Below are 23887 nucleotides of genomic sequence, written 5' to 3'. Positions count from 1 at the left end.
TAGGAAGGTGTTTGCTTTCACTTCTCAAATGTAAGATTATAAGGTTTCTCTTTAAGGGTCTTTTCTTTTTCAGTGTACTCTGATCCTTTAGGATATGTTTGCTAATCCTCTCCTCCCTGTGTAACATCCTGTGTTCTTGGTGGTTGCCAGGGTGACTAGGACTATTTACTTACTAACTTATTTTAACATTTAGACTTTCATGAATGCTCTAAATTGTGTTGCTTTAGCTTCTTATATTCTAAACATGCCATTAGCTGGCAATCACCTTCGCCTAAAATTAGCCTGAAGAAAAAAGGGTAAACTATGTTCCCAAGAGAGAATTGTATTCTTTACACATCACCAATTCCTTACAAAGGCATATTGTATTTCTAAATATTGCCTTTCAGAATCAGAGAAATTGGTAGATGGAGAAATATTTAAATGGGGGGGATTTTATGTTTCCTATCAAACCCAAACATTGTGCATCATCTATGTACAAGTGCAGTCTTGGCACTGGTGGAGCAAAATCCCATCAGAATGACCTAAAACCCGGGAAATTTCTTTTCCCTCTCTGATTCTTCTGTACCTTTTTTCCAACACTGTTGTTTCCGTTAATTTTTGGCAAGCTAAGTCTTGACTTTGGCAAACCCTATGTATATCCCTTGGCGATGTGGGTGTAATACTAATTTTCTTGTTTGTATCTCTCATTATTCACACCATGTGTTCTTAGAACAAAAGCTAGTAATTTCTCGATGTCCCATGATGGATGCTGCTGGAATGAGGATATTATTTTTAGAATTTACCCCATCAAAAACTTGGACTTTTCTGAATTGTGGTGATAAATAACCCCAGGAAAGTTTATTTCTTCCTCAGTAGTATAAAGAATTGCTTATGTCTGCATTAAAAAATTACAGTATATTTAAAATATAATTTTTAAAATACAGTCTATTAAGATGTTACATTTGACGGATTTACTGTAGATTTTCAAACATATTGTCAATCTCTTCAATGCATAAAAAATTGCCAGTGTTAAATTTGACAGGTGTTTTCCCAGAAATACAAGTTAAAAGAGATATTTAACTATTCGCATACCATTTCATCTCTATTAAAATTACAATCCTGAAGGTTTAGTGAATTATATCAGAAAAATAAAATAAAAACAAAACAAAATCCCTGAAGCTCTAAAGTAAACAAAACACCTGAATTGATATTAAGGTAGCTTGTGGAACTTTGCAAAAACCAAAAGGAAATATCACTCAAGACTAAGGACTAGGCCCGGCAGTGATGGCGAACCTATGACACGCGTGTCAGAGGAGACACGCGAACTCATTTTTTTGGTTGATTTTTCTTTGTTAAATGGCATTTAAATATATAAAATAAATATCAAAAATATACATCTTTGTTTTACTATCATTGCAAATATCAAAAAATTTCTATATGTGACACGGCACCAGAGTTAAGTTAGGGTTTTTCAAAATGCTGACACGCCGAGCTCAAAAGGTTCGCCATCACTGGACTAGGGAATAAAACATCTTCTAATTCAAAACTGACAGCAATGGTCTGGGGGAAAAAAACTGCTCATTTTCAATCTCCTTCACATCCTGGGTTTTGTAGTTTTGAGAGACAGATTAGGGACCAAATCAATAAGAGATTGGCTGGCTCCTTTTTTTCTCTCTCAAAACAAGTTTCCAGGTGAGGAGCAGGGCAATATGCAGGCTCTAGACCAGTGATGGCGAACCTTTTGAGCTCCGTGTGTCAACATTTTGAAAAACCCTAACTTAACTCTGGTGCCATGTCACATATAGAAATTTTTTTATCTTTGCAACCATAGTAAAACAAAGATTTATATTTTTGATATTATATATATGTATATATATGTATATATATATATATATATATGTATATATATGCCATTTAACAAAGAAAAATCAACCAAAGAAATGAGTTCACGTGTCACCTCTGCCACGGGTATCATAGGTTCGCCATCACTGCTCTAGACAGAGAACAAGTGAATGCAAAAGTCCTGAGCTCCGATTCCAAAGGCAGGTTCCCTGAGGGCATTTAATTTGGAAGCGTCCTGGTTTTGAGCACAGTGTGTATAGATGATGTGGAGTTGAGTCACAGGGTTTTACAGTTAAGTGTGAGATGATGAAGCCTGATGTACGAATTAAGGATATGAAGCCTAGGGTCACGAGTCTATGTCCTTGAAGGTAACTCATTCTAGTACTAACAGCTATGAATATTTTACAGTAAACATGTAAGGATTGAACAAAATCACAAAGATTTACTGGCAAATATTTTAACATCTTAAAGAAATGGTGATGCATAAGTTTTGAAAGTTTTTCTAAAACTGTAAGGCTAATAGACCACCTATTAAGTGTTCTTTACCCACTTAAGCTTTGTTCCTCCTTCTTCCAGGAAGTTCTCAAAATTAACAGCTAAGGAGAATTTAGGAGTTCCTAATTTTTAAAACAGATACAGTCTGATTGCCTACCATCAGAAAACAAATAGGTTAGGTCTCCAACAAGGGAAACATAAGTCTGAGGTCTCGGTATGGGCTGTGTAGCTCATCATGATAGGCCCCAGAAATGTGCTATCTGGCACAGAGTAATGCTTAATGAGTATTTGTTGATTGAGTGCTACCAAACAGGGGCTTGGGCCTCTGTTTTTGCATCCATACAATGTGAAGAGTCGATTATGTAAGTGCTGAAGTTCTCAGCTAGTGCCTACTTTAGGGAAAATACTATGCAATTTTAAGTCTTGTTTCAATTTCTATCACATTACACTGTCTCCTTTCATATTTATCAATAGCCCAAGACATTCTCCAGTCAGTCAAAGTATGGTTTCCAGCAGCATCAGTATCACCTACTGGTAAGGAATGCAAATTCCCAGGCCCCAGCTCAGACCTACTGAATCAGTAACTCTTGGGGCGGGGGGGTGGGGGTGGGGGCTGCAGTCTGTGTTCACAAGCTCTCCAGGGTGTGTGATGCTTGATTAAGTCTGAGTATCAAACTAATTTGATACTCAAATGCAGCAACTAAGCCCAGTGACCACAATTGTTCCCTGAGCTCCCTTTAAAAGGTTTTGCTGTTGTTTCCCAAATTGTTATGTTTTATGTTTTTGTTTGTCTGTTTATTTTCTATGTTTTTTTAAACACTGAAATCATAGTAGGTTCTTTCTAGAAGTAAGAAGTAGCACCAATCTCAAGTAAATAATAATGCTAACAGCCCTGACCTTTATATCAGTTCTTATAGAAAGTATCTAGTGGTCCCTTGATAGTATACTAAGTATAATTTATAACAATTACTCTATTTGAAAATTATATAAATGTGTGTATTTGGATAAATTTGACAAATGTTCACTCTTCTTTTATAAATGTACATTTATTTAATATTTTATATAAATATAAAATAACTACTTCCATACAGAATGTGATTTAATACCTTCAACACTCCAACTTCTCTGCCTCTTACTTTCCCCCCAACTTCTTAATAGTGGTAACATATATATAACATAAAGTTTATTATCTTAACCATTTTTAAATGTAAAGCTCAGTAGTATTAAATCTTATATAATAAAACCCTAATATGCAAATTGACCAAAAGGCAGAACTCCTGGCAGGAACGACCGGTCACTATGACACACACTGACCACCAGGGGGCAGACGCTCATCATAGGGGCTCCCCCCTGGTGGTCAGTGCGCTCCCACAGGTGGAGTGCCGCTGAGCCAAAAGTCAGGCTCATGGCTGGCGAGCGCAGTAGCAGTGGCGGGAGCCTCTCCCGTCTCCACTGCAAGTGGGTGGTAAGGAGAGAGGGGCTCCAGGGGGATTGGGCCTAAGCCAGCAGGCAGACATCCCCTAAGGGGTCCTGGACTGTGAGAGGGTGTAGGCCAGGCTGAGGGATCCCCCTAAGTGCATAAATTTCATGTACCAGGCCTCTAGTATTTTCATAATGTTGTACAACCATCACCACCACCTACCTCCAGAACTCTTATCATCTTATAAAACAAACTCTGTACCATTAAACACTAACTCCTCATTCCTCTCCTCCCTCCAGTCCCTAGCAACCATCCTTCATAGTGTATTGATCTTTTTGTAACTGGCTTATTTTGCTCAAGGTTTTTCAATATTATAGCATTCGTCAGAATTTCCTTTCCTTTTAATGAAATATTCCATTGTATGTATAAACCATATTTTGCTTATTCATTCATCTGTTGGACACATTAAATTGCTTCCATGTTTTAGCTATTATGAATAATGCTACTGCAAACATGAGTGTACAAAATACTTCTTTGAGAAATTTTCAATTCTTTTGGTTATATACCCAGAAATGGAATTGCTGGATCCTATGGTAATTTTATTTTTTTGAGGAGTGGTCATATTGTTCCCATAGCAGCGATACCACTTTACATTCCTACCAACAGTACATATGCCTGTCCCTTGCTTTTACTTTGAGATCTCAAATAGCCGATTTTCTAGGTTCCTTGGATATTCTAAGAATATCAGTTCTAGTACTAGTACACTGAAAGTTCAATCATAGAACTTTGATGCTTACCTAATTGTGTCTTGATTGCATCTGAAATCTCAAACATTATGGATGTAGGAAGTTTTACGGTGGTTTCATTAAGACCAGGAATAACAAGGTGGACTGCAAAGAAACAGAAGTAAAGATGAAAGAAAGAAAATGCATCATGACATAAGATAAAGCTCAGAGTGGCAGATATTAGTAAATATCGAGTTTAGCACTTATTTTGCTTAGTCATTTTTAACCCCAACTTTAAAATGTTGGAAAAAAATATGACAGTACCTTTTACACAGAATCTTTTTCTTATTAGGAACTGAACTACCAAAATACTCTGGCTTTTAATCCATAAACTTAAAAATTGTAAAATGGGTGCTTAAGATGTGTGGTGAACAAAGGACACCACTATTAATAATACATTTTTAAAAGAGAAGTTCAATATGACAAAGACTCCTTCATAACTGCAACAACCCTGTGGGGTAGGATGGGTTCCATCGTTCCCACTAGGCATGAGCTAGAGTTGTTTCTCTAACACATTGGGATAGAGGTAGCATCTCTTGGCTCCTAGCCTGGAATAAACACAGCCGGGATCCTAAATATTGAAAGGAAATGAATCAACATCAATTTAACAGATCTACTCACAGTGCAAAATTCCATAAAAACTCTATTAAAAAAAAATAGCCCGACTTTCTTAATCTTGATATAGAGTTCAAGACTGACTCACCCAGTATTGTTCCTCCAATGGGAGTCCTATCTGGGGATTTAGTTGAAGCTCTGTGAGTAACATTCTGAATCACTGTTGAAATACAAAAAGATAATAGTGTGTGTTGGGGGGAAATAGTCAGAAAGCAGTAAGAAGCTAATAATGTGAAGTCATCTGCACTGAAGACGCACTGATCTAACTTTCCAATTAATAAAAAGGAACTCATTGGGTTGACTACACAGCACATCTTACCTTAACACCAATCCCTATAAGTACTGAAAGGCTATTATTACTTTATCATGGAGTGTTCTAATCTAAGGAGCTGAAAATTTCCTAAAGAACTAGCACAAAATGAGGCAATGACCTAATAAATTAAAAAATATATGTTCTCAAAGCAAAGAATCATTGGATAATTCCAGTACTAATCGACCCTACTTTGAAAGTATACTTGTGACATTATTTTCTTAAATTGAAGAACAATTTTAAGTCCCCAATCTCTTCTACCAAGAAACTTTCTGGACATAATAAAGTGGGCCTGGAGAGACTTATGCTAAGTGAAATAAGCCAGTCAGAGAAAGATTATCACATGATCTCACTCATATGTAGAATCTAATGAACCAAATTAACTGATGAACAAAAAATAGACCCAGAGACATAGAAGCATGAACAGACTGTTGAACCTCAGAGGGAAGGCAAGGGAGGGTAGATCGGAAGAGATCAACCAATGAATTTATATGCATATATGCAAACCTGTGGACATAGACAATGGGGTGGTGAGGGACAGAAGTGGGCTGGAAGAGGTTAAGGAGGGAAAAAGGAGGACCTATGTAATACTTTCATCAATAAAGATTTTTAAAAAATGTTAAAAATAATAATTTGAAAAACTGAGAGTCAAAACAGAAACAACTGGATAATGAAATAAAATAAGACATTATAATTCTTGAAGCCTGGATGTCTTACCTTTCCCTAAAGTTTTCATTTCATTAATTCATATCCTATGAATGATTTTATTCATGTTTGCTAGCTTAACACTAAACTAAGCCACACATATTTAATGGGCTTTTTAGAATTGAATACTTATGACTGATTTGTCTCTGATTATCCAAACAATGTGACTTGCCAGGACTAGGCCTATTGGTACAAGAGCCAAAATTACCTATTAACTTCTAATTTACTAGGTCATACTGATTACTTCAAACATTTTCTGAAAAACAATAATCAGAGAAGTTGAGAAAAAATGTGTTATGTTGAATGATCTGAATTTAAAAAGTATATTAAAAATAGTTATAAATACATATCCAGAGCAGACTTATAAAATTACCTTGCTTGATGATTGTTATTGGGATCAGCTTCCTTGGGACATATGCTGGCTGAAAAAAGAGGAAGAATTAGTTTTTGAGTTAGTGCTAATAAAAAAAAAAAAGAAGAAGAATTGGAAATAGCCCTTTCTTGTCTTTAATGAAGCCTCCCACGACACTGGTTTAACAGTTGCTGGAAAGATCTTTGGTACATATATATCTGTCTCTACTTTATTGGACAACCTCCCCTCATAAATGTCCAAAGATTTGACAGAAGCAATTTCTTCAGAACTCCCATTCGTTTACTTAGAAACTGCAATGGAAAGAAACTAAATCTTCTGGGTTGAATACTAGCTAATTTTCACTTTATTTCAGGTGTAACCTGTCAAACTCTGCCTTTACATTCTCTCTCATATAGATGTTAAGCTACATATTACTTTCTAAACCAAACAACATCGATTGTTTGAGTTCACCCACTTGCTGCCACTGCTACTACACACACACACACACACACACACCATGAGCTCCTGACACCACACATTCCCTTGCCCAAGAAGGTTGAGCTTGGAATCAAATCTAGACATTTCTACTTCTAAAGCCTGTACTCTTAACCATTCTGTACATATTTATGCACAAGGGACGTCAGAATTAGAAGGGCGGTTCTCAGGAGACTGTGCACTTTTATCTCTCCCAAATTGCCTCAGATGTCCCACTGGGAGTTTTAAAATCATAGACCTACTTGAACTAGGGATGGGTATAGTGTGAACTTTAAAGGGAAGTCATCACTGTGAGCCAAGGATAAGACAGCCAAGGAAGAGACATGGGAACAAAATAAGAGAAAGGCAACAAGTGATATAGAGAAGAATTAGGTTGAGTTACAGAGGTAAGCATGACATCAATTTCTTTTTTAAAAAATTGATTTCAGTAAGAGAGAGAAACATCGATGTGAAACATTGATTGGTTGCCTCCCACATGCACCCTGACTAGGGATCAAACCCTCAATATGGTATGTGCCCTGACCAGGAATCAAACCCACCACTTTTGGTGCATGGGATGAAGCTCCCACCAACTGAGCCACATCAGCCAAGGAGACATCAATTTCTTGATGCTTAAAGTGCATACATAATACAGATATTCTACCTACTAGACCTGTTGATAAATTAGGATGTGCTGAATGAAATAGTTTCAACATAATTGTGAGCAAAAGAGACTAACATGTTATCGTTTTAATAAATGACCTTTCCCTAATAAAGAAGTGGCATTATACCAGGCTTTTTTTGGCTTTTTTTTGGCTATTTTTCTTCTTGTATTAAGGTCCTTATGTTTTAAAATAAATAAATGAACAAAATTGACTATCATCAGATTATTTAAAAAATAATCTACCTATTGACTCAGAGCTCTAGACTGAATGCTGTGCCCCTCCTAATTCATGTTAAAACTTACTCCCCAATGTGATGGCATTAGAAGGTGGGGCATTTGAGAAGTGATTAGGTCATAAGGGTGGAACCCTCATAAATGGAATTAGTGCCCTTATAAAAAGACCCCAGAGAGCTCCCTCCACCCTTCCACCATGTGAAGACAGTAAGAAGATGGCTGGTTGTGAACCAGGAAGTGAGCTCCACCAAACCCCAAACCTGCTGGTGCCTTGATCTTGGGTTCCCAAGCTTCGAAATGTGAGAAACAAATGTTTCCTGCTTCAGCCACCCAGTCTATGGTATTTTTGTTATAGTACCCCAAATGGATTAAGACGCCCAGCAACCTAGCCTAAGGAATTAATCGAAGATACAAATAATTTTTTATGTGTAAGGGTGTTTATTCCCCGATGTGAAACAATATCATTATCCAAAAACAGAGGTTTTGTTAAATAAAGTATGGTTTGAGTTTTTGACATCTATTTAATAAAGTAGAAAAATATGCATGTGATAAATACAAAGGATACAAGTTTGTAACCACAACCTAACCTGATTTTATAACAAATATGTATAGATATAAGGCCAGAAGGAAATAGATCATAGTTTTTTTAACAGTAGTTTTTGGGTTTTTTGCTGTTAAAAGAGAAATTTTATTACATAAGAAAATTAAAAGACAATAAAGTAAGGAGGTTGTGTGGTAGATAGTAAAGAGGAATAGATTCAACATCAAGAATTCTGACTTACAAATAGTAGTTATTTTTATAAGCTTATAGTAATTTTATTTCATATACCTTTCTCTATTTTTCAAATTTCTTACATGAATGAAGTACATTTATAATTAGAAAAAGTTATTTTAATCAACAGTCTGTTCAGTTCCTACATATGCTCCTGCACTGCATAGCTCATATACTATTGGCAAAGAGAAAATATCCTATCTAATAATAGACACACATGGTAATTAACCGTACCTCCGACACACTTTCCATTGGCTAATCAGGGCGATATGCAAATTAACTGCCAACCAAGATGGCGGCCGACAGCCAGGCAGCTGAAGCAAACAGGAGGCTTGCTTGCTCCAGTGAAGGAGGAAGCCAAGGTTCCCTGCCTGCCCCTGCCCACCTCTGAGCTGCACTCTAAGAAACAATGTTGCAATTATAGAAGCTAAACAAACCCAGATACCTGCTTTCAGCAGCCGAGGTCTCAGAGCTGGAGCTGAGCCTCAGACCTAAAGCCGGCTCTCAGTTCCAGTGACAGCCATAGAAGGTAAATAAATCCCAGAATAAAAAAAAAAAAAGGAAAAAGAAAAAAAGGAGAGGTTGGGAGCTTCAGTCACCCACCAGCCTGAAAACGGCCCTCAGCCCCTCATCCAGACTGGCCAGGCACCCCAGTGGGGACCCCCCACCCTGAAGGGGGTGTCACCAGCTGCAAACAGCCATCATCCCCTCATCCAGGCTGGCCAGGCACCCAAGCAGACCCCCACCCTGATCTGGGACACCCTTCAGGGCAAACCAGCTGGCCCCCACCTGTGCCCCAGATCTCTATCCTATATAGTAAAAAGGTAATATGCAAATTGACCCTAACAGCAGAATGACTGGGAATGACTGGTCACTATGACACACACTGACCACCAGGGGGCAGATGCTCAATGCAGAAGCTGCCCTCTGGTGGTCAGGGTGCTCTCACATGGGAGGAGCTCTGCTCAGCCACAAGCCAGGCTGATGGCTGCCAGTACAGCAGTGGTGGTGGGAGCCTCTCCTGCCTCCTCAGCAGCGCTAAGGATGTCTGACTGCAGTTTAGGCCTGCTCCCCACTGGCAAGTGGACATCCCCTGAGGGCTGCCGGGCTGCCAGAGGGATGTCTGATTGCCATCTTACGCCCAATCCCCTGGGGAGTGGGCCTAAGCCAGTAGGTAGTCATCCCCTGAGGGGTCCCAGACTGCAAGAGGGCACAGGCTGGGCTGAGGGACCCCCTTTTCCCCCCGAGTGCACAAATTTTTGTGCACTGGGTCTCTAGTCTATGCTAATAAAAGAGAAACATGCAAATTGGTGTCACTCTGCTACACCTACCAGCCAATTAGAGGAACTATGCAAATTAACCCAACAAAGATGGAGGTTAATTTGCATACGCAGGCATGGAGCAAAACTAAAGGTTCTGGCCAGAGTGAAGACTGACGACTGAAGACTGAAGAGGTGGAGAAGCCAAGCCTCACTGTGGCCGAACCAAAGGCCTGGGTCCCAGGTGCCAGAGGAAAATCGGTGTAGGCAGCCAGGGGAAGGAAGTCCTATTGCGCAAATCTTCATGCAACGGGCTTCTAGTTGTAAGTATAATTAGTATATGATTTTTCCCAGGCAAGAGGTGGAAGTAGGAATAGAAGCATAACCTTCAGGAGGAGAGAGAAAAAAATCTCAGCTTTGATGTTGCACTGGCAGTAGGATGTCTTTCACCCTTTTCATAAGAAAATTAAATATGAGCACTTGTACACAGGAGCCTTCCCCAGAGAGGGAGTCAGCCCCATGGCACTGCCTCATGTGTCCAGCTTCCTTCCACCTGCCCTGCTCCAGTGAAGGGTTGACAGTCCATGGCCTCTATCATTTCTCAGAATTCCAAATGCCTGCTGCAGCGACCTCCAGTCACATGGAGCACTTGCCAGAGGAGCCACACCATCTTCGCGGGCATGGATAATGGTTTTTGTTAGAGCTGTGACTACAGCTCCAAAGAATTTTGAATGCTTTGTTTTACTGAATGTAGTGCCCGTTTTGCTGAATGTGAAGATTTTCAGAGAGACATCACATTATAGCAGAAAGGCAGCATGTTGCTGGGTTGAGCCTTTGAGTTGCATTATTCCAATTGTCATTTCTTTTTCTGTGATGATTTTTTTAAAACAATTTTTTTTACAAGGACAAATGGAAAATATTTCACTCTTCACATGGACCGAACAGAGTTTCTCTTTGAGTTCATACCTGAGTTAGACCCATGTTCTACTAAGAGGATGGAAAGACTATATGTATAATATGTGCTGCCAAAATACAAGGAAATCATTTAGCTGCAGAATCCAATTATTTTTATTCTTTCTAGACCTATAGTTACTCTCTCGCCTAATCTGTAATCCAAAGATGCTCCAAGATTAGACTATTGAGCAGGTAGCTGCTTTTCTGTAAGCAGGTTTTAAAAGGGCATCAGGAGAGTCCCTGTGTGTCTCTGTTGAAGGCACTAAAATTCCCAAGAAGAAATCCATACTGTGAATCCTTTCCCTGTGTTTTCTTATAAACATGTAGGGAAATGTCTGTTACCTGGACTCATTGGAAAATGAAATATTGTGATAATTTCCAAGTTTAACCAATTGCAACCCAATTTTAATTAAAGTGTTTCAGGAATAGTGTTTTTGTTTGCTTTTTTGTTTAAAAGGTACCAGTAATTTGAACCTACCATTTCAGACTTGCTCTTATGAACATCTATCATTTTGTCTAAAACTCATTGCAGCAGATGGGGGTGTGGGGGTGGGGAGCGAGGCAGTGAGAGTCCCACCGGCTGCTGCACAGTTTAGCTGGTGTGGCCTCAGCAGAACGTGATGTCTATGGACACCATCATGGTGCCAGTTTTCTTCCTTAGGTCATTTCCTTGCTGATTCTTTTCTCTGCAGCTTGCTGACCCCCATTCCTGCTGCAAACCTCCATCGCCACTTCCTTCCTTAGCTCTCACCCTGCCATTCAGCAAGTATTTTTCAAACATTTGCTATATACCAGGAAGTAAGCATATTTTCTTCCTGTTCTATAAGGATCCATTATTGTGTTTTGGTTTTTTTCTGAGTTTCCAGATATTCTGTCCCTTGAGAACCCAGGTTGTAGTATATTTTGAGCAGGGTGACTGATTAAGGGAATTCACTTTTACCATCTTTCTGGGAACATTGTGGCTGAGTACCCAGTTGGTGAGATTCAAGAGAGAGATTGATACTGAAGAGGTAAAAGGCAATGCCCTGATGACCAATTCAGCTTTTTCATCCTGATTAGGGAAAGCCTATGCTTGTCCAGAAATAACTACACCAGCAGCCGCCATGCAGGACGAGGGACTTCCAATCCACGCTGCATTGTACTAACTTCCTCCTGGCGCTGTTTTGAAAATTAGCTTTAGTACAACTAGTGATGGGACCGGGATGCTATTCTTTGCAGGTTATTCTTGAGAGGTTTGTCAATTTGGTATTATTGTGGTGTCAGAATATTCACTGTAGATTTATTTAACTTGATGTTCAGGTTCTGAGATAAGGAGGAGCTGTCCATTTGGGCAGTGGCTAAGGGTTGCTTAAAATTAAATTTCAATGACTCACAAGCCAAACCACATCAAAAGAACTTGGGCATGTTACATTCTGGTTTTAAATCACTTGGGGATACTCTAATGAAAGTTACAAAACCTACTGATTCAATCTAGCATCTGGTGAAAAGTGAATCTCACATTCTACTTATGAAAGTCTTCATATTTCTAATAAGCTAGGGAGGAATCAGACATAAACCTTTGGTGATATCATTGGCCTAAATATAATTTTTTCAAGTTTCTGCTTAGGACAGCAATTGCTAAGAATGGAAGGACACCTGATTTATTTACTGTACACAATCTCAAGGTGTGGATGGGGACCATAAGTTATTTCTCTCTATTCACTTTACTTGTCTGTAACTTGACACTTTAAAGATTGGCGCCACATCTCTTGTTACCAATAATAGATGTGGCTTTTTAAAAACATGGGTGGATTTTTGATGGGAAAAATTTAAGGGTGAAAATAGATGTCATATATTAGGGCAACACTGACTCTAAGGAGATTTGGATTAATTAAGCTTCTATTTTAAAGTCTCAGTTAATAAATGCTACCTAGCCCTGACCAGTTTGGCTCAGTAGATAGAGCGTCGGTGTGCGGACTAAAGGGTCCCAGGTTCGATTCCGGTCAAGGGCATGTACCTTGGTTGCGGGCACATCCCCAGTAGGAGGTGTGCAGGAGGCAGCTAATCGATATTTCTCTCCCATTGTTTCTAATTCTCTATCCCTCTCCCTTCCTCTCTGTAAAAAAATCAATAAAATATATATTTTTAAAAAATAAAAATAAATGCTACCTAAAAAATTGTTTGTTCAGTGAATTAGTTAGATAACTAAGTTTTTTTTAAATGATAGAGATAAGATATTAAAGTTAGGTGTTTTCGCCATTGTTTAAAACTTTTAAATATAATAAAACCTAACAGTAAACATTTAATAGTAAACATTTAACCTTCATAAAAACAGTGTTCTAGATTCTCAACATGGACAAAACAGCATGATTATCATAAAAACATGTTTTTTTATTTAACTACATGAATCTCAAGTAATATAATTTGAAAGAATAATACTTTTGTTTATGCATATACCTTTTCTCTGATTTTTCTAGAGGTATAAGCAGGGGTAACATTGAAAATATTTTACAACTGGTAGAACAAAGTCACTGACCAAACAGGAGAGAGTTCTGCTCTATGTCCCTGACACAAGTGTACTGAGCATGCCAGCAGAACACATGCTTACAGACATGGATTACAATCCTATATAATAAAGAAGTAATATGCAAATTAACCCTCACACCCTCACAAGATGGCTGCATGGGGCGACCAGGTCAGCACGGGGGTTAGTGAGGGACAACTAAACGACTGAACAGCAGGCTGTGTGGGGTGACCAGGCTGGTGGGGGGGCCGTGAGGGGTGACCAAGCTGGCAGGGGGCACTTAGGGGTGACCAGGCCAGTGGGGGGGTGCAGTTGGGGGCAACCAGGCTGGCAGGGGGCAGTTGGGGGTGACCAGGCCAGCAGGGTGGGGGCAGTTAGGGACATCCAGGCCAGCAGAGAGGGGCAGTTGGGGGCAATCAGGCTGGCATGCAGAGGCAGTGAGGGGTGATCAGGCCAGCAGGGGGGGCAGTTAGGGGTGATTAGGCAGGCAGACAGGTGAGCGATTAGGAGCTAGCAGTCCAGGATTGTGAGAGGGATGTCCGACTGCCGGTTTAGGCCTGATCCCCGGAAGTAGGACATCCCCCGAGGGGTCCTGGATTGGAGAGGGTGCAGGCTCAGCCTCCATGCACAAATATCATGCACGGGGCCCCTAGTATATAATAAACATATGCTTAAGATGGGGGCTGAGTTCAACATTAAAATATTTTGTACTTGCCCTAACCGGTTTGGCTCAGTGGATAGAGCATCGGCCTGCGGACTGTAGGGTCCCAGGTTCGATTCTGGTCAAGGGCATGTACCTTGGTTGCAGGCATGTCTCCAGTGAGGGGTGTGCAGGAGGCAGCTATTCAATGTTTCTCTTTCATTGATGTTTCTAACTCTCTATCCCTCTCCCTTCCTCTCTATAAAAAAATCAATAAAATATATTTAAAAAAATATTTTGTACTTAACTCTTTTATTGTAAGTGATTAAAACTGTATTAAATCATTTCCCCATGCCACACACATTAATACCAGGATCATTCACTACTTTGGAGAAGCAATAGAACTCTGTAATATGTATGCATTGGAGCTGAAAATATCTATCAACAGTCAATTTTTTTAACCAAAAGAGTACTTATCTTTTAAAACTGAATAGTTTTATTTTATTTTATTATTTTTCCCATTTCAAATACCTCTTTTTAGAAAATGTTAAGAAGTTTTTGCTGGATATAAGTTTTAGGTGTAAGCATGCATATATGAATAAAAACAATTTTTAGTGTATCTTTTGCTTAAAACTCTAAAAGTAAAACATCTGGAATCAATTCAGTATCTCTTGAAATATTGCCTTCTAAGATCAGTCTCAGGAAAGAGATGGGTTAGTATTTGGAATGACATGGACTTTATTTGGATTAAAATATTCCTCTAAAGTATCAAATCAATTTTTAGAATCAATTCTAAGTGGCCATAAAAGATAATTATGGCTCTCCCAAGTGCTTTCTCTCCAGCTTTCCTGTGTTCCTGAGCTACCCAAGAGCACAGATGGCAACTTGCGAAACATTTTTTTCTGCTCTCCAGAACGTAACAAAGAAGAAAACATCACAGAGAAGCCTTAAAATATCTTTTCAATTAATTTAGGTTTTCATGTGGAAATAACCAAGAATTTCAAACCCCATCTCATTAAGCTGCCTGGGGGTAACTCCACCTCACAGCTTGAAGTGATAAGGTATCTGGGCTCTGTGTCATAGATGCAGGAAGTTTCTTCCTAGCCCTTCTTGCCATGGCTATTGTGATATGACAAAGAAATTAAGTTCCTTGGGAGTTAAAACCTCAATCATCTTTCCCAATCTTGCTGAGTAACGCAACCTAAATGGAATATTCTGCCAAAAGAAATACGAATTACTGGGATGTGATGAGATGATATCATTGAGTCACATGCAAGACAAAGCATGACAGCCAAGTGGCCAGGAGATAAGAAATGCTTCCTAGGAAACCATCACAACAAGACTGAGAATTGTTCTAGGAGAGAATCCCTGGGATTGGTTCTAAGAGAGACAAAGCCAAAGGGACTTTATGGATGCCTGGTACTAGGCCAATTGGTCAATTATTTGGGAAAAATATATAACCTAATCAATAGAGAACCTTACCATACAAAACAGAGAGAAATCAAACACATAGCTTAGAATTTAATTATTACAAAATCAAACCATTTATAAAACTAAAAAGGGGGAGAAAATACTTATCGCTCTCTGGATAGGGAAGGGCTTTCTAAAATATAATGCAATTAAAGATGTGACAATGGAAGAGATAAATAATTTGATTAAGCAAATTTCAAGACTTGACTATTTTAAAAATTCTCATAAAGTTGATAACACATGTAAGAATAATTTTTTCTAGTAGGTCAATGTTCTTTAACCTATGTCTTTAAACTATTCAACAAAAATACCATGAGATGCCCAATAAACAAGAGCCAAGTAAAGATCATTAAGTGAAAAATGCAAATGGCTAATTAACAAGTGAAGAAAGTACTACTTTATCAGCAATCAAGAGATAGAAATAAAGAAAACATTTTACACTATTACATTAGCTAGAAATTTAGTGATGGAGATACAGAATGTTAATAATCAGGGTACTATAGCAATGTATAACTCTTATACATTGCTGGCAAGATGTAAAATTGGTATATCCTTTCTGGAAAGAAATTTGACCAGACATATTAAGAAGTTAAGAACTGTTAAATACTTAAACTGTTAACTCTCATTCTAAGAATCTATTGAAAGGAAATAATCAGAAATGTGCATAAAGACTTATGATCATAAATGTTCACTGAAACATCACTTACAATTAAAATACCATTAGAAATAACTTAAATGCCTACAAAGTGGAAACTGATTGGGTAGGTGAAAGCATATTTAGATCATGTAATACATCGCAATTAAAATTATGTATATGAAGAGAATTTAATGACATGAATATGCTATGTCATATGGCAGCTAAGTAAAAAGAGTGAGGTATAAAATTATATAACATTCTTTTAATTTTATAATAAAAATATGCTTAGAAAGAAAAAAATATTCTGAAGTTTTAACAGTAGACTACAAATACTTTTATTACTAGTCATTTGGCAGTGTAATAGAAAGTTTTGTTAATATTTCCTTTTGAATTTTATATATTCTAAATCTTTAAATATTAATTAAATAATTAAGAAAAAATTAAAACTTAAGAAAGAAGGAAGGAAAAAAAGAAAGAGGAAGACCGAAAGAAAGAACAAGAAAGAGAGAAGGAAAACAAGGAAGGGAGGAAGGGAAGAAGGGATGAGGGAGGGTAGAAGGGAAAGTAGAAGTCGGGGAGGGAAAGAGGAAAAAGATAGCAAAGAAAAATAAAACAAGATTTATGGCTTGGGAATGTACCTGCAATCTCCTTTTTTTATATTATTATTTGAAATACATCAAAATACTTTTCTGGGCAATCATAATAATCTGATAATCCCCACTATACACACTTTTCTGCCAATTCAAACCACAGAAACAGTCACCTCAGCAAGATTATTTCTCAGTTCTATTTTATCAAAACCCATTTGTCACTGAAAACAATTCCGTATTTTATTTTCTTTCAATGGGGTATGTACTACCTTTTCCCCCATGGGACTATCTAATCAATGGAGTGTTCTGTGGACTACTTAATTAGACACAGAAAGATATCCATCCATATACTCACATGCACACACTCAGCCATGAATAGTCTTTTGCATGTTCACCTGAATATGGGATAGTTCCTGGCTGAATACTTCAGGACCTAATAACCAAAGTTAGGACCAAATTTCCCTCTTCTCACCAAAGTGCTTCCTCTACCTGCTCAGTGACATAACATCCTTCACTTTGTAACTGGGCATGTGATTTGAAATGCAAACATTTGTGTGATGGTTATAACAATGGCTTGCATTTACAACAGGTAGTACACAACTGTGAGAATGGTTCCTGAGAACGTATTTTGAAAGGTGAAGGGAAAATGGAGAATAAGGGACTGAGTTTCTGAAGTGAGAGAGAAAAGGGTGTCGAGATGGTGGGAATTGGTGGTACATAAAATAACAAACATTTCCTGCACTAAATACAGGCTGGGCACATAAAAAAAAAAAAAAAAAAAAAGGCAGGCAATGGGGGGATGAGGACACATATGTAATACCTTAATCAATAAAGAAAAAAAATTAAAAATAAATAAATAAATAATACAAAATACTTTCAAAACTATAAAAAAACAAAATAAAACAAAACAAAGCAATTGCTTTATCATTTTGAAGAGTTAACTCTTATGCGTAGGAAGTGATAGAAGATAGATGAAGATTTAAACAGTAGCAATGTAAGTAGAGCATGTACCAATTTGCTCTTGGAATATGTTATAGTAAAAAACAATCCACAATACAGAAGATAATAAACATAATCTCAAAATACCTAAAATACTGAAGTACTAGAGTAACTATATTGAATATCAGACTTTTAGATATTTAAATAATTTGGTATGATTTTGTCTTATACATCCAACTTTGTTTTCTAAAAAAGAAATGAATGCCTAAAATGTTAAGTACTTTTACCTAACACCCATACATAGCTAACCAGTTGATTCATTCTCAGTACCCAATAATAGGACTATTTCCTTATTTCAATAAAAATACAATGCAAACATAAATTTTTAAAAAACATTCTTGAAAATAACCTGGTACATACCACTGTGTTTGCTTGGTCATAGGTACTTTGAATTTTCCCGTTTACTTTGTTTATACCTGACAAAAACAAGGAAAAAAATGACATTATTTTCATTTCTTCTGGTTTCTATATCAATTCTTACTAATCACTATGAAAACAACTATAACTTATGCTCTCTCCAACTCGAGCATATTATTTTGTTTACTATAATTTAAAACACTGGTTTCCAATGAAGTTTTTGAATGAAAGGATAACAGGAAGAAAGCCCAGGGCCCCATAAAGTCTTCTTACATTCACTTCTGGTAGCTTTCCATCTGAATATGTGCACATATTATTAGTTTTGGCTAAATTTGTGTTCATAGGTCAGGGATTGATTTAAAATACTATAACAATCAATGAACTGTTATCAATGGCAGCATCAAATATTAGTACCATTTAAAAAACACAGACTCATTATAAAAAATAGATTCTGAAATATCAATACCCAATAAGTTCTGTTTATTTTTGTGTTTTCTCAAATACTAGAAGATGGGAATTAACTGGTCTCATATTATACAGTTAATACATAATTAGAAATTTGAACATTAGGGGGAAAAGAAAAATATTACAGAAAGCTAAGATAGTTCAGGTACTTACTTCCAATAATAGTCTTGTGATTGAAAATCTTACTCCATATTCCACCTTCTACATTGTCTTTCACTCCGAATTCATAAACTGTGTTGGGCTTTAGATTTTCTACAATTGTTTCAGTGGCTGGACAGAGTTGAAAAATCCATTTCTTTTCCTTATCCTTTTCTCTATAGCGAATTGTATAAAATCTGTTGAAAACCCAAAATATGATGCTTTGAAATCACAGGGAGATTCAGAATGTTTTGTTTCTTAATACATCACAGCCTATTATCTACTCCAAAGGCTATATTTAATATTATCTTCTGTTTCAATTTTTGAAAAATTTGTAGAAAACATTAAAAAATACCTTAATGTAATCTTAAGTTTTTAATTTCTAATTGACAGTTAGGAGACTGTGGAGCAGCACATTTATGGTCTGACAGAATTCAGATTTCTCAGTTCTGTTATTGCTATTTTGAAAAATTAACACTGGATGTTCACTTTATTCCAGTTATGCATAGAGTAGAACATGGTGTAATTTTCTGAATGCTTAATGCAGTAGTTTCATAACTGTAGGGATTCAAGCCTTTCACCCCATGAAAATTGCATTAGAGGTGATTTTATTCAATTTTGTTAAAGAGAAACCTGAAACTACAAAATGCAACCAGGGCTACATTTCAAGGGTGAAAATTTCTTATGATTATAAACAAAGAATTAAGACCAACAGCCAAGCTAAGGGTACAATGAGAAAAATCAAACAATGTAAATTCAAGATCACTGTTACATATTAGCTTATGGCTTCATATTATAGTCATTATATATAGTAAAGTAATAATAATCCCCACCACTATTTTTTGCACCTTTATCATATGCTAGATTTTACATATCTCATTTACTTGTCACAAAAATATCTCAAGTAGTAGAAATTATTAATCCCATTTTGCAAATGTGAAAATGGAGTTTTGGAAAGTCACTTAACTTGCCTATTGTCACCCAGGTAGTGACTTTTCCTAGTGGCAAAGGCAGCACCAGAATATACAGAAAGACTCCTCTGGCTCTGCTCTCCACAGCCTCACTGAGTAGGGCAGCAGATCAGGAGAGAGGATGTCCTCTGCTTCGGTCAGCTTCCTACCCTTGTCACATTGGTTTACTTAATAATTATGTAATATAGGCAAGTTCTAAATTCTAAAAGAGATAGTACACAAAACTACTTATTTAAAGAAGTTTCCTTATTTTTAAAGCAAAATATAGGACTGTGATAATAAACAGTGCTGCACAACCTAGCACACCACAGATACTCTATAAATATTTCTGGAATGACTAGAATGGATACTTAGGTGTTCATAAGGTCATTTTAAAGTCATCCTATCTAATAAAAGAGAAACATGGTAATTAGCATACATCCGCTACCCTTCCCATTGGCTAATCAGGGCGATATGCAAATTAACTGCCAGCCAAGATGGCGACCGGCAGCCAGGCAGCTTGAAACTAACATGAGGCTTGCTTGCTTCAGTGACGGAGGAAACCAACCTTCCCCGCCTGCCTTGCCGGCCTCTGAGCTTGCAGTTTGAAACATAGTTACAAATATAGAAGCTAAACAAAACCCCAGAAACCTGCTTTCATCCAGCCGGGATCTCAGAGCTGGAGTTGATACAGTGTTTCGATTATAGAACACAAACAGACCAGATACCTGCTTTCAGCAGCAGAGGCCTCAGAGCTGGAGTCAGAGCTAAAGCTGACCCAGAATAAAAAAAAAAGAAAAAAAGAAGCAGTTGGGAGCTTCAGTCACCCGCCAGCCTGAAAACAGCCCTCAGCCCCTCACCCAGACTGGCCAGGCACCCCAGTGGGGACCCCCCACCCTGAAGGATGTGTGACCAGCTGCAAACAACTATCATCCCCTCACCCAGGCTGGCCAGGCACCCCAGTGGGGACCCCCACCCTGATTCAGGACACCCTTCAGGGCAAACCAGCCGGCCCCCACCCATGCACCAGGCCTCTATCCTATATAGTAAAAGGGTAATATGCCTCCCAGCACCAGGATCAGCGGAACTGTGAGGCCACCTGGCACCGGGATCAGCGTGACAGGGGGCAGCACCCAAACCCCCTGATTGCCCTGCGGCTTTGTGTGTGACAGGGAGCGGGGCCACAACCTCCCTATCCGCCCTGCTCTGTTCATGACATGGGAAGGCGCCCCAAACCCCTGATCAGCCCTGCTCTGTGCCTGATAAGGGGGAGCTCCCCAACCCCCTGATCAGCCCTGCTCTGTGTGTGACAGGGTGTGGTGCCCCCACACACACACACATACACGGGCCCTGCTCTGTGTGTGATGGGGTAGAGCCATAACCTCCCCATCGGCCCTGCCCTGAGTGTGACAGGTGCGGTGCCCCAACCCCCTGATCCGCCCTGCTCTGTGTGTGACAGGGGGCGGTGCCCCAACTCCCCTATCAGCCCTACTCTGTGAATGACAGGGGGGAGCTCCCCAACCCCCTGATCGGCCCTGCTCTGTGGGTGATAGAGGGCGGCGACCCAACCCGCTGATAGGCCCTGCTCTGTGCATAACAGGGGGGAGCTCCCCAACCCCCTGATAGACCCTGCTCTGTGCATGACAGGGCATGGAGCCCCAACCCCCCTGATGGGCCCTGCTCTATGCGTGACAGGGGGTGGCACCACAACCTCCCCATCGACCCTGCCTTGAGTGTGACAGGGGGCGGTGCCCCAACCCCCCAATCGGCCCTACCCTGAGCGTGACTGAGGGTGGCATCACAACCTCCCAATCCGCCCTGCTCTGTGCATGACAGGGGGCTGTGCCCCAACTCCCCAATCGGCCCTGCTCTGAGCCCGACCAGGGGCTGCACCCAGGGATTGGGCCTGCCCTCTGCCACCCGGGAGCAGGCCTAAGCCAGCAGGTCGTTATCTCCCAAGGGGTCCCAGACTGCGAGAGGGCACAGGCCGGGCTGAGGGACTCCCCCTCCCCCCCAAGTGCACAAATTTTTTTTGCACTGGACCTCTAGTATATAATAAAAGCCTAATATGCTAAGTGTCCTGTCGTCCAGTCATCCATTCAACCAATTAAAGCTTAATATGCTAATGATATGCTAATGCCACTGTGGGTTTCCTTGGCTTGGCCTGCACCCTCTCACAATCCGGGACCCCTTGGGGGATGTCAGAGAGTTGGTTTCCTCCCGATCCCACAGGCCAGGCCTAGGGACCCCACTGGGGCACAAATTTGTGCACCGGGCCTCTAGTTAGAATACAATTGCTCTGAATGGCCAATGATTCAATCACCAAGATATATTGGTTTATTCCTTTTTCTTGTTATTGAATTTATTGGAGTGACCTTGCTTAAACAATTAGGTCTATAATTATATTTTTCAATGGTCACTGCAGAAGGTTTTACTTACCAAAATACACGAGTCCCATAAAATCAGTGCGAACTGAATGAAAATACAATAAATGTCTACACTGTACATGTGCAGAAGGCTTAAGACTTTTATTTATTTTGGTTTATCCATACAATAAACTCTGAAATGAGCAGAGCAAGAATTACTATAGAAGGAAAGGAGAGGCTGAGAAGTGTCTAATGTCTGATAACCAGTGAGAGAGCCAGGCAAAAGGTTAATACCTCTTGTATTGCATTGGACTATCTTTGTACTGTGATGCTTGGCAAAAGGAGATGGTAAAAGACAGGTAAAATGATGCAGAAGAGAAGAGTAAAAGGAATCACAATTCCTTTTAGCATTATTTAAGGCTTTTTATCATTTGTTTTATTGTGTATTTACATCACAGACTTCCCATTATTGCTGGAGGACACCCAGGATTAAATGTTGATTGCATCTTTTCTGTGGATGATTAACACGTTAAGCACCATGTCAATCACCGGTGACTGACACTATACTTTCGGGAAAGGAAGACAAAACAGGCTTGGCACTTGACGTGTTAAATTTAGGCACCAGTGCATGGAGGGGCAACAAGTCTATTAAACAGGTAGCAGCCCGTGAATGTCATCAGAGAAGACCTCTGGAAAGCCTTCCTCTGGCAATTTTGATTTTAAGAACACATCTCATACCCCAACTAAGTATAAAACTGTTGAAGGCAGTGTTTGGTTCAGCGGGCATTATTCTGTGCTTTGATGTCCTCGATAGTCTCAATATTGACAAGAATTATTATTATAGCTTAAAGAAATCCATAGCCCCTCAAAATGTAGTGGAGAAGGCAGGTAGTGGCTTGGATATTTGTCAGCTGCAAATTAGTAGCGTGACCTCGGGAGACTCTCTTTGTCCAATTATGCATAGATTTTTTTCCCATTGAAAAAGAAGGGAATTGGACTAGACTAGATGATCTTTAAGATTGTTTCTGTTACTAAAAATTTATTCTAGTTACATATTAGACATTCTAGTCCAGTGGTTCTCAACCCTTTGGCCCTTTTAAATACAGTTCCTCATGTTGTGACCCAACCATAAAATTATTTTCGTTGCTACTTCATAACTGTAATGTTGCTACTGTTATGAATCGTAATGTAAATATCTGATATGCAGGATGGTCTTAGGCGACCCCTGTGAAAGGGTCATTCGACCGCCAAAGGGGTCGCGACCCACAGGTTGAGAACCGCTGTTCTAGTCTAATAAAATACAAAGGCAGAACATAGAGTAAAACTCCAAAAACTCCAAAAACAAAATCTGTGATGTAGCTGACAGTGAATTATACTAAGTGGAGAAATGGAAGAATGTCAAAATAAAGTTAGTCTTTCACAAACTCCCTGGCTTGGTGCACATGGCAGGCCATCTATAGGCTTTCCATACCTTTTCAGCAATATTTTCTTTTTTAAAAATTTTTATCTTTGTTGTTGAAACTATTACAGATGTCCCTCTTTTTATTTTTTCCCAGTGACCCACTCTACCTCGCACCCACCTCTCCCAAGCCCTCACCACACTATGTCTGTGTCCATGGGCTATGCATGTATGCATATAAATTCCCCGGTTAATCCCTCCCAACAATGTTTTTATTTCTATGTGATTAACTACTACTAGATTTCCTAAAACATCTATTCCACACATTTTTTTGCTCTCTTCACATCAAAGTACACTTCCTGTAACCCCCTTTATCATTGTTCTTGTGTCCTGCCACACCAAGACTGTGACTACTGATATAAATTCTGTCCTCACTCCCTTCCTCAGAAAGTATCTCTCCCCCCCTTCACTCTCTCCCTGTCCCTCTCTGGTTCCAGGGTTCTCCCTTCTTCT

The 23887-nt window shown here is 39.1% G+C and overlaps 1 protein-coding gene across 28 annotated transcripts in view; it reads right to left on the bottom strand.

Moving 5' to 3' along the window:
• LOC118675254 (ABI family member 3 binding protein) overlaps positions 1–23887 on the bottom strand; it is a 257719-nt gene that overhangs the window by 132402 nt on the left and 101430 nt on the right. For all 28 annotated transcript variants that reach the window (XM_036347661.1, XM_036347632.1, XM_036347642.1 and 25 more), the window contains exons 5-9: positions 18675–18856; positions 18060–18115; positions 6525–6573; positions 5225–5296; positions 4534–4626 (exon numbers count right to left, since the gene is read on the bottom strand). In XM_036347661.1, coding sequence (XP_036203554.1) covers positions 4534–4626; positions 5225–5296; positions 6525–6573; positions 18060–18115; positions 18675–18856 — 452 coding nt within the window. The remainder of the gene's footprint in view (positions 1–4533; positions 4627–5224; positions 5297–6524; positions 6574–18059; positions 18116–18674; positions 18857–23887) is intronic.

Source organism: Myotis myotis, unplaced genomic scaffold (genome assembly GCF_014108235.1).
Source record: "Myotis myotis isolate mMyoMyo1 unplaced genomic scaffold, mMyoMyo1.p scaffold_m19_p_2, whole genome shotgun sequence".
In the NCBI taxonomy this organism is placed as follows: Eukaryota; Metazoa; Chordata; class Mammalia; order Chiroptera; family Vespertilionidae; genus Myotis; species Myotis myotis.
The sequence above is the reverse complement of the archived record's forward strand: the minus strand, read 5'-3'. Positions and strand labels throughout refer to the sequence as shown.